Genomic DNA, 11,620 nt, shown 5'->3' with positions numbered 1-11,620 from the left:
GTGATGCGAATAGTTAAGTGAGCTTAACCGCTCACTTAACTATGTTTACACCTGAATAACCAGCCCGCAGGATCTATTGGCCTCACCAAGGAGACCACATTCGGACAATGTTTAGCACTGGTCTCCACAAACGGGAACCAGGCGGAATGGCACTTGGGGGTGGGTGGTCTCGCAGGCGATCGGAGGCTCCCGGGTGATTGGCCCCTGGGAAGGGTGGCACCCTGGGCATTGCCAGTCTGGCAGTGTCACCTAGGTGCCAGCTTGGCATTTCCAGGGTTCCCAGGTGGCACTACCAGCCAAGGTGCCAGTGCCAAGGTTCACAGGTGGCATTTTGCCCATTCTAGGAATGAGGCCCGGGTATGCCTTGCCGATATGAGGTAGGGTGCAGGGGGACGGGCTTGAGGGATCCTGCAACAGGTGACTTGGCGCGTTGGGGGCGCAAGATCAGGGCATCATTTTTAAATGCCCCTTCCTGCATGGGCGAGCAGAGCTCCTCAGTGCAGGAAATGTGATTGAGTGTGACCTTGGGGTTGGGGAGCGGTCCCCGCCGAGGCCCAGAAACCAAAATGGGACTATTTATTTTTTGTTAAAATGCACCCGTTGACTGTTTCTCTCTCCAAAGAGATGCCTGACCTGCTGAGTATTTTCAGCACTTTCTGTTTGCAGTTTAGATTTCTGGCATCTAGAGCATTTCCTTTTGCAAGAATGTAAAGGATGTCTTTTTGTCCCTAATATATTCGTAATCCTATTTTCTATGTTTCAGCCATGATCATATTGAATTGCGGAGCAGACTCGAAGGGCCGAATGGCCGACTCGTGCTGCTATATTTCTGCATGTGGCAGAAGGCCCTTTAAACTGTAAATACCAAAAGCCTCTGTAATCCGATGGAGGTTGACTGATTGTGTAGGCTTAGGAGACAATTTTTAATCCAACAAATAAAACTTGCTTTCAAAACTCCAGCAGACAGCATATAGGTTACTAGCCGTGCCATGATACAGCATACTCCTGAGACCTGCTTCAGTAAATCTCCATCTTTCTCACTGGTGGATCCCTGCCTGAGGTATTGAGCAATCCAGAGGTTGGAAAACCAATTCATGTCAGGGACACATTATTCAGGCAGTTTAAGGATTCCGAAGATCTGAGGCATGGGGCGAAATTCTCCCGAAACGGCGCGATGTCCGCCGACTGGCGCCCAAAACGGCGCCAATCTGATGGGCATCGCGCCGCCCCAAAGGTGCGGAATGCTCAGCATTTTTGGGGGCCGAGCCCCAACATTGAGGGGCTAGGCCGGCGCCGGAGGAATTTCCGCCCCGCCAGCTGGCAGAAACGGCCTCAGCTGGCGCGGAAATGACATCCCCGGGCGGCGCATGCGCGGGAGCGTCAGCTGACAGTTTCCCACGCATGCGCAGTGGAGGGAGTCTCTTCCGCCTCCGCCATGGTGGAGACCGTGGCGGAGGCGGAAGGGAAAGAGTGCCCCCCCGGCACAGGCCCGCCCGCGGATCGGTGGGCCCCGATCGCGGGCCAGGCCACCATGGGGGCACCCCCCGGGGCCAGATCGCCCCGCGCCCCCCCCCAGGACTCTGGAGCCCGCCCACGCCGCCTTGTCCCGCCGTTCAAAAGGTGGTTTCATCCACGCCGGCGGGACAGGCAATTTATCGGCGGGACTTCGGCCCATTCGGGCCGGAGAATCGAGCGGGGGTGCCCGCCAACTGGTGCGATTCCCGCCCCCGCCGAATCTCCGGTGCCGGAGACTTCGGCAACCGGCGGAGGCGGGATTCACGCCAGCCCCCGGCGATTCTCCGACCCGGCGGGGGTCGGAGAATGACGCCCATGATTTTTTAAAAAATAAGGTACGAACAGTCCTTGCAATGGACCATGTACAATTTGCAATATCATAGATTCTTCCTGCTTTATTTACATTCTCCCATGGGAGGTGAATAACTCTAGGTGACATACCCTAGAAGAGCAAACTATGTGAGAGTCCTCTCTGACATTGAAAATCAAAGGAAAGCTCAAAATTCTCAGGTACTATTACTCCATCCTGAGCAGTTTCATTCCCCAGGGATAATTCTATCACCAGAAAAGCATTGAGGTCAGTCTGATCATCTTTTGCCTCCGTTCAGATTGTGTTTTTTTGTGCAGTTCTGTGATTGTGCTCAGAGCTGCTGAGAGATCACCTTGCGTTCATGTTTCCTACTGTTCACATTTGGGAGCTTCATTTAAACAAAACAGAATAGAAACTAGTGCAGACAAATTAAGAGTCAGGACAGAGAGATGGAGCAAGAAGAATGGGGTCATTGCTAAAGAAAGACAAACGCATGTAGGAGAATAACTGAACCTCACAAACCACAAATTGAGTAACTAGTGTCTGGTATGCAAAGGGGGAAGGTTGGATCATGTCTGGTAATTATATTTGCAGCAGTGAATTGCACGATCCTGAAAGCATTCTTGGTAATGCGTGTGGTATTCATTTCAGAGAACCCCTACTCCAGGCTTAATAATGAACTGTTTGGAAAATTTGTATCTCTGCAATTCTGATTCACAATATTTAAATACTACTCCTGAGACTGGGAATGAAGAGCCTAAATACTTTATTCTTGGGTCAGAAGTGCACAAACGATTGTCAAGATTAAATGCTTTTCAACTTGCCGCTGGCATGAAGGGTTAAAAGCCCACAGATCAACATAGAAACAGGTGAAACAATGCTGACAGTCCATCATTTGAAACATTATAATAATTTAATAAAGCTGCTTTATATTATCATAAAATATACAGAAATGTGGTTCTTATTTTACAATGAACCAATCACTGTGAAAATGTACATAACATATATGCATATACAGCATTATCTTATCATTTCGCACAATCTTTGACAGATAATCTGGTAAAACAGTCCGTGCTGTAAGCTCCCATTGAGCTTTTTTTGGCAAATGACCAGTGTGTAGTGTTATCAGATGCTTCTGTACGGCAACTCTGTGAACTGTGATGAGAGATTGTTATCTTTCTCTGTGCTTTAACTGTAGTAGCACATCTGTCTGCATCTGATGATAGCTGAATATGGTTCCATTCTGTAATTATAGGTTTCTATTTATGCGAGAGCAATTTTGACATGTATAAATCACTGACAATAGCTTCTTCACAGAAATAGCCTTTTTTCTCCAGTCGTAAAGCAATCATCACAGAACAGATGTCAATTTGTGTACTGCCACTGAGAAAACTGGGGGTGGGGGGGGGGGGGCGGGGTAGGGTGGTATGGGTAATGATACAAGTGTAACCCTCTGAGAACTGGGCTTCCTTTTATACTTTTGTAAAGCACTGACAAACTTTTGCTCCCACATCTATAACACTGAATTTAATTTAGAGGAATATAGCTATGTTCACACAGGTGAGTTACAATAACTTCACAAACACAGGAACATTTCTTTATGAACAATATTCTCTGGAAAAAGCAGAATAATCTAATACTATATTTGTTTCTGTTAAAAAAATTGCTCCCCCCACCACCAATGCAACATCTAAGTTACCTTAGTCCTCAAAGCGTTAACCTGGAAAACAGTCCTCACATCATTCATTCTTGCCCTTGAGCCTTCCCCCCACGTGCCTGCCAGAATCTTTAATATATAAAACAAATAATATTGCAAAAGTAAAACAAAAAGAATAACCTCACGGATGAACTCATTAATAAACTGCACGTCTTTGTGCAAATGGCATTCGGTTGAGGAAAATCAAAGCAAAGAGGCAGGTGTTGCACATTGTGAATGAGTTAGTGTGGCTGCATATACTGCTGCGGAATGGACTACTGTACAAATGGAAATTGTGTGAACACTTGACTAAAAAACTGGAGAAACACAGGAGACCAACAGACATGGGCTAAGTGTATATTGCACTTGAAAAAAAAATCTACTTAAAACAATGCAGAAAATATATTAATGAGTTTTGCAAGCAGTGGGTGGGCTGTAGAACATGTCCAATACTTAGCTGCTCCTTCCCTGATTTCCATTAACTACTTTTGTAGTTGGTCAACACGATACGTCACTCATAAAACCATCACGGCAGGTAGACCTCCTCCCTCAACCTAGTCTTTGATACTCTGTTGACAGGTGCCTGTGCGTGAGATAGATTTGCTCCATTTTGCCTGGGTTACGAGCCACCGCCACCTTTGATTTCGATTGGTGTTAAACCTTGCATTTTGGAGGTGAAGTACATTTCCCATTGTAGTCGGTGCCAGGGTTGAGTTGGCATGCTTTCAAAGGTTGAAATGGCACTGCAGTTCACCCCTCTCCAAAACGCTGTGTGAACAATTCCATTTGACTGGTCCGGATGATGGTTGCTGGGAACCCAAGTGACCTGCCTCTGAACTGATCAACCCTCCTGTACACACTGGAAAGTGGGTATTTGATTGTCCATCTCTGCTAAGTTTGGGACTACAAACACGGTGGCAGCCAGTCCGATGTCCCTGTGCTGCTCTAGTCCCTGTGGTTTATTTTGTTGTTGTTTTCTTGCTGCAGGATTTTGAGCTCATTCCAGATTTAGAACTTATCACAAATATGGGGATAAATCTTGCAGAACACCTTAATAAAATACATCAGTAATGAATGGCCACCCTGAAAAATGCACTCAAAATTTACAAATATTAACACTATGACAGTTGAGACTTCAACAGTGGACAGTGTCAAAGGAACAAACTCCTCGAACTTGAACTGGTTCTGAAGATTTAAAAATGATGTAGATTTGTAACAACAGGCAGACATTTGAAGGGTGGCAGCTGCTCGTTCCATGGTCTTATATTTACAAATTCCCTCTTGTTGTGACCCGTCCCCTACCCTTACCATCCAAAAAATCATAACCTTTCAACTATACACCTCAGAATATACATTAGTGATCTACTCATCACTAGATATTACAAAGTCATACAACATAAAGGCACAGCTTGTAGCTGTTGTGATCATAAGGCCTATTTTTATCATTTGATGACCAGCCGACAATCAACGTTCCAAATATCAGCAGGCCGATGTGGCAAAATGTTTGTCCGATCTCAAGTTGTCACCACAGAACTCATCGAACAACTGAACACTATCAGATGGCGGACCTACAATACCATGAATGGGGAAAATGTTACCAACTATTGTGTTTTTGTTTGCGATAGTTATGGCTGTACAATCATTGGTAAACTAAAGCAAAGTGCTCAAACTGGGATGTGTCATAGTCAGTGAATCAGTCTTGACTTGCTATATGTGGGAATGTGGCCATGAACTGGGTGGGAATTAAACTATTAACTTAAAAAGTAGGAAGTTCACAACAGAAGTGAAATAAACACCCATCTCCTCTGAACACTCTGTGTGGGAATATTCTGCAGATGTAGGCTTTGATTGTGGGATACCCCGCCAGCTTTATTGATGGGAATCACTTTTGAGCTGAAAAGATATGTGCCAATGTTGGTTAACTTGAGATTTTTAATAAATATTTTAAAGACTTTTATGGCATTTAAATAATACATGAATCATCTTAAAGTATCAATTCCACTTCAATAACTATTCAATAGTTACCAATTTATTCCTGCCTTAAGTTTATAAAGTAAATTCAACCCTGCAGCTGGTATGATGACACGTACTTCAAGACAAAAAGAAGTTCAGAAACGTGCCACACCAACTGTGTATGTCAGACTGGTTCACTGGAGTTGGGTACAGTTCTGCCTCTGTGAAAAAGAGTACCCATGCTAATGCTCAACGTCTTACAATTACAGTATGACTATACCGATATAAAAAACCTTATTTATCAAGTGAGAGTGCTGATATTTCTCAGCAAGTCCCTTGTATTAAGAACATAACTATGGCTAGCAAAGTAGGGAGATATTTGTTGAACTTGTGCACCTGACTGAATGGAACATACTTTGCCATTCATATGTGATGCAGTCAATTTCACATATATAATACCTCACACTGCTAGTTAGAAGAGTATCCCGCTCTTGAGAAGAGATAGCGTTCTGTTACAGAACATTTAGTCTCAGACCTTCGGGTATATGTGGAGGGGGGAGGTCAGGTGCCGTTGGGTAACTGAGCCAGTTCTACTGTGCTTTTACAAGGTATGCAATGACTGGTCACCCATTTTATACAGGAAGGCTAATGGAGATAAACCACTTTATGAAAATGGTAAAAACACCATTAATACAGGTCAAGCTTTTATGGGGTGGCACTTTTGTGGGGCTTGAGCTCAAAATGGCTGGGCTGACAAACGGGGAATAAGCAATAGGCATGAATTGTAGTTAGAAAAGTCTGAATTCGGATTTGCTTTCTGGATCTTTTGAAATTTGAGCTTTACATCGATCATTCTTCCCAGTGGAGCTCCTAAAGGTTTAAACCACACCGGCCATGATTACAATCTGAAGCTGCAATGACTTATACTGGCCCGCAGAGCCTGTCCTCAAATGCATCTGAAATGATTGCATTTGGATGACTACAAATTGATCCAAACTGATTCAGTTTGGACTAATTTAATTTTGGAATTACATGGGAGCTCACTGCTTAGAGTTCCTCTTTTTCCCTCAATGCCTATGAAACAAAAGAGAATTTTCTTATCAAAAAATATAATGAAAAGAAGTACACTTAGGAAAAAGCTTTTAAATGAGCCATACACCAAACTGAAGGAAACCAATTTAAAAACTGTCACGGTGTTAATATTTATCTGCATTGCGGGTGGTACCCAGTGATCACAGCACAATGTCCTGTATTCGCTTGATGCCCAGCGAGTCCTTTTCACTGCAATCATGCAGGAGGTGGTTGATCTCTCGGACATGTTCTGAGTCTGCTTCCCGGGACCCTGGCTCTGATGGATGCGAGGTCTGATTGACAGGCTGGTCGAGGTCACGTGTTATGGGGCAGTGCATCACAGAGTATGTGACTGGAGGCCTGCTGGACGAGGGACTGCCCAAATGCACAGGTGTGCTGGCAGGACTTGAAATGTCAATGCCGTTGCTTGTTTCCTGGCTGCTGGAGACAGAACCATTCACTTTTGGGCTGCAGATGGGTAGATCAAATGTCCTCTTTCCTTTCAAATCTGTTTTATCGTTCTCAGTAGTACGATCCCTGGGATCTTTGCCAAAAGTTGCAAAAGTTCTCTTTGAACTGCCATTCTCATAGGGTTCTGAGTCCACACTGGTGGTCTCGATGGACAGTGCAATAACATTTTTACCACGGTCAGGTGATTTGGCATGGGTTGGCACTGCGACCCGTGGCATCCAACATCTGTCTGAGTGACCTAAAATTCGGCATTCTTCCATGCATGTAAAGCCTTCATTCTGATCTGGGGAGGCAGCAAGATAATGAAACACATTATTACTTTGAAAACATTCGCACTTTTATCTTTTTGTTCCAAGATCTGGTCAAACAAAGATTGGTTAATACCTTATACTGTTACGCCACCCTGGGCAAGTGTGCGGTCAATTCCAGCCCACATGCCCTGGAGTCACAGCACAAATGAATTAACCAATAATTCTAATAAAAATTTCCAACGTCTTTGCCCTTGCCTGCCCAACAATTACAGTCACCAGGTTTGTAAGCTGAAACACAATTACTGTTTATTTATAACCAGAATAATGGTTAAATACACAGCAGATACAGTTGGTTAAATATTAATAAGTACCTAACTCCTAATTTAACTTTCCTCCTCACCCTCGACTCACACACAAGGTAGATAAACACAGTGGGGTGGAAAAGGGGGGGAAAATGTAAATGAAAGAGAAAAGATTATTTGCTTCAGATAATGTTCTTGCAGGCTTTCTCCACAGTAAGCTTGCATATCAAAGTCCTTATTTTTCAGCTTGCACTCACAATTTTCCTGGAGAGAAAAGAGTCCCCTTGTCATCAGACTTTGCTCTCAGTTCGTGGCCTGCCTTCAGGCCTTGATTTCAGGAATCCAACACCAATAGGCTTATTGGAGAGACATTTAGCTAGATATTTATGAAGTGGTTTAGCAACAGCTTTCTGGAGAGGATTTACCTCCGTGCCTCCGAAATCAAAAGTGAAAGCAAAAATGAACCTTTTGGCTCTGAACAAACATTCCAGGGGATAATATCCAACCACCACCTGTTAACGGGAAGAGCACAGCCTTTTGGGAAGTAATTTGCCACCAGCCATACCAATCAAACCGAGTCATCCCTGATGCTGGCCAGTCGACAATCACCAGTATTCTGGGTCCTTCCGTTTGAATTAACGGCATAAGGCACTGCTTTCTTATGCTTGAATTAAAATGGCTGGCAGCCTTAAAGACACATATCCATAAATCATCCAAGGATCAAAAATATAACGGCAAAAAGAAAAGGAAGGGGGAAACAAGGGAATAGACAGGGAATAAACGAGAAGGACCCTTATAATACCACTCTTTCGTACTTGCTGCTGCTTCCAAAGACAGTGGTCCACATATTGCCCAGCTCTGCAGTGTTAATGATTGCATACTCACGAACAGATCAGTATCGTCATGTAAGTGATACCAATATATTCACCAAGGACCTTGATTATTTTGTTTGCTCATTGATTAAGGTCAGGAATAAGCCTTTTTGGACAATCTGTTGTTTTCGGCAGGATCTGCGAGAAGGCTGAATGGTTCTGGGAATCGATGTGTAGCCAATTGTGCGCAAGTACTTGTGTCATGATGTTGATTAGCATTAGGACAGATGTGTGGAGTTAACTGTGCATTTAGTAGGTAATTGGTGGATAAACAGACTTAAGAATTCCTGCTACGGTATGCATATTGGCCCTTTATATTAACGTAATATTAACACACTTTCAGTGTAAAAATGTCAAGAGGAACATGGCCAGCTGGTCAGCAGGCTGGCTGGTGATCACTTATCTCAGATGAAACCACTCACCACCAATAAAACCTGACATCTACTGCAACCTTCAGCTGATGCAATCCTCAAACTACCCTCACTTTGGATCACAAATCAACTCATTGTATAGGTAAAGAGAATTTAAAAACGTCCTCAGGCTAGGATTTAACTCCTCCTCATGTTCAATCTTACAGATGGAACAACTCCTAATTAGAAATAATGGGATTATGTTTTACGAAGGGTTATGCTCATCAGTAGGTTATGACCTTGTTTAGGATCAATACAAACATAATTCCCTATATTTTATATACTATATATATATATTCAAAATCAAGGCCAGTGATGTTTGTTGCCCGTAAGGTTTAATGTGATGCTCTGGGTACAATTACATCATGCATAAACAAATTTGCATCCATCTAATGATAAACTTCTTACGTGTTTCTGTGTCATTATAAATTTGTCAACTATAAGAAGTACTTTCAGAACAGGTTTTGATGTACAAAAAACATTTCAAACTTCTCCCAGAAAGCACTTAATTAAGTAAAAATGTATCCCTTTCCTGCAGGTGCAAGCTGTTGAAGGATTTAGGGGAGAGGTTGTTTTAATACTTCCTGTGATGTTTTATTAAGTCTTTCTCTCCAGTGGCCAGATAAATTGGTTGACTTCACGAAACAAACAGTTTTCAGTTTGGAATGGGGCCCCAGAGATTCACTGAGACGGGAGTACTGATTGACATGGCATTTCTGCCATTGATATTCAATAACAAAGAAGATCGTTAAGATAATTCAGTGGGTTTTTTTGCATCTCCCTGCATGTTACCTCAAGGAAACCAGATGCAATAGCTGTTTTATTGAAGAGTTGAGGGAGGCAATATTCAAAAGTGACTTATTGTACAGCTCCCTGTGTACCCTGTACACATTCTGGAGGTCATTTTCTGACCTTGCGTACTCATATTGGCAGTGCGTAGTACACAGATTGGAGCGAGGTTATACACCATTTTATGACCATATTTAAATTAAGCAGCCTGTGTTATGCACCTGAATTTCCGGCACTTTCTCCACAGGCAAGGATCCCCGCTGGGAGTAGGAGAACATATACGTTAACACTATCGTGTAAACACAGAGGCACAAACCAACTATCAACCATCAAAATATAACCTTTCAATGTGCTGAAAATAACAAAACACTAAAGGGACTTTGGTGACTTCATGTGGCTATAACAGAACTGTTAAGATATCAGAGGAGTTATTATGAACTCATGGAAAGAAATATTTTTATTCTAGAGCGTGGGATGACATAATGATGTATGGTGAAACTGTCACCGTGTGTATTATAAAGAGAAGAGAGTCTGAAATTCAGAATACATTGTATCGATTAATTAAAATGTGCCTCACAAGAGGACAAAATATGTGTTGCATGTGGCATTTGCTTAGGAGACAAGTTTCATACAATAAAATATTGAAAATTAAAATGCTGACCAAGTCAAGAATGCAGACCGGATGTGAGTGCTTGCTTGGAAAGTCACTATGTTGCAAAGCTGTATTCGAGGTCATTAAACATAAAAGCAAAACTTTGCCATTTAAATCACACAAGGCTGTTGCATTTTTGCACAGTCTCGGCTATCTAAATGTGTTCTAGTTTTGTTGCAACAGAAATAGATGAATTTGAGATTCATTACCTTAAAATTTGAGAGGCAAAATATGATCTTGTCATTGATACCAATCAATCCAGTCGAAACGGTAGTTAATAAGAACTGTGGTTTTAATCAGCTAGAATGTGCCCACCAGTAGCTCCTCCCGCACTGAGAGGCTGTCCCGGATTGATGGGTTATATATCCTCTCAGAGCGGCGGAGCCACAGGCGGAGCCAACAACATCAACACAACAACAGTAACAGTAAGTAAATACAATAATATATACAACAGCCATACGTGGCTCACCACAGTCCTAATGGGAAATGCTTGTTAAAAAAATGTCAAGATAGCCACAGAAGTTTGTGGTTATATGCATCACTGTAAATACACAAGGGGTTAATGTAGATACACTAGGACTGAGTAAACACTAGAGGGAGCACCAGAGACGTCATGACATGCAGCTAATGAACACTTAGAATAGGACATGACCAATGGACAGTCAAGACACCCAGAGGTGACAGTACCACAAGGGGCAACCCATATAAAAGGACAGGGCATACATGCTCTTTCTCTTTCCAGAGGTGACACAGGGGCAGATCAGAAGCATCATACCCACCGCATGGCTTAGAGCAGACTGGCTAGTTAGATTGAGTTACTATAGCAGGATTAGCAGGAGAGTCGAACTCAAGTAGGAGAATTGTTAACTGTTCAATAAATGTGTTAAACCTATCTCCAAGTCTGAACCTTCCTTTGTCAGAGCATACATCAAGGAAGCAGCTTATGCTACATGAAGAAGTATAACACAACATGGTACCAGTAGTGCCTTGTTGAATCTATATAGTTCAACTCAAGATCCGTGACTACCAGCAACAGCACCCAGGCAAGATGTTCGAGATTCCGGTTCCTCAGCAGCTCAGGTACCACGGCAATCTCAGTGCCAACTGGCGTGCATTCAAACAGAGATTTGCGATCTACCTCGTAGCGTCCGACCTAGATGGCATGGCGGATGCAGAGAAAATAAAACTTCTGCTCACCATTGCGGGTGCAAGTGCAGTAGAAATCTTCAAGACCTTCAAGTACTCCAAATGGCAAGACAAGAGAGACTTCCAAGACAGTCCTGGACAAGTTTGAAAAATACTGCGAGGAAAACACAAAAAATATCGGT

At 43.0% G+C, this 11,620-nt stretch overlaps 1 protein-coding gene across 1 annotated transcript in view; it reads right to left on the bottom strand.

Moving 5' to 3' along the window:
• Positions 1-2,574: 2,574 nt before the first annotated feature.
• LOC140406323 (protocadherin-19-like) overlaps positions 2,575-11,620 on the bottom strand; it is a gene marked incomplete at its 5' end in the record, with an annotated part of 51,618 nt that continues 42,572 nt past the window's right edge. The window contains one exon of the mRNA XM_072494441.1: positions 2,575-7,299. Coding sequence (XP_072350542.1) covers positions 6,707-7,299 — 593 coding nt within the window. The remainder of the gene's footprint in view (positions 7,300-11,620) is intronic.

This window comes from Scyliorhinus torazame, unplaced genomic scaffold (genome assembly GCF_047496885.1).
Source record: "Scyliorhinus torazame isolate Kashiwa2021f unplaced genomic scaffold, sScyTor2.1 scaffold_477, whole genome shotgun sequence".
NCBI classification, from domain to species: Eukaryota; Metazoa; Chordata; class Chondrichthyes; order Carcharhiniformes; family Scyliorhinidae; genus Scyliorhinus; species Scyliorhinus torazame.
This window is presented reverse-complemented; position numbering and strand designations above follow the sequence as displayed.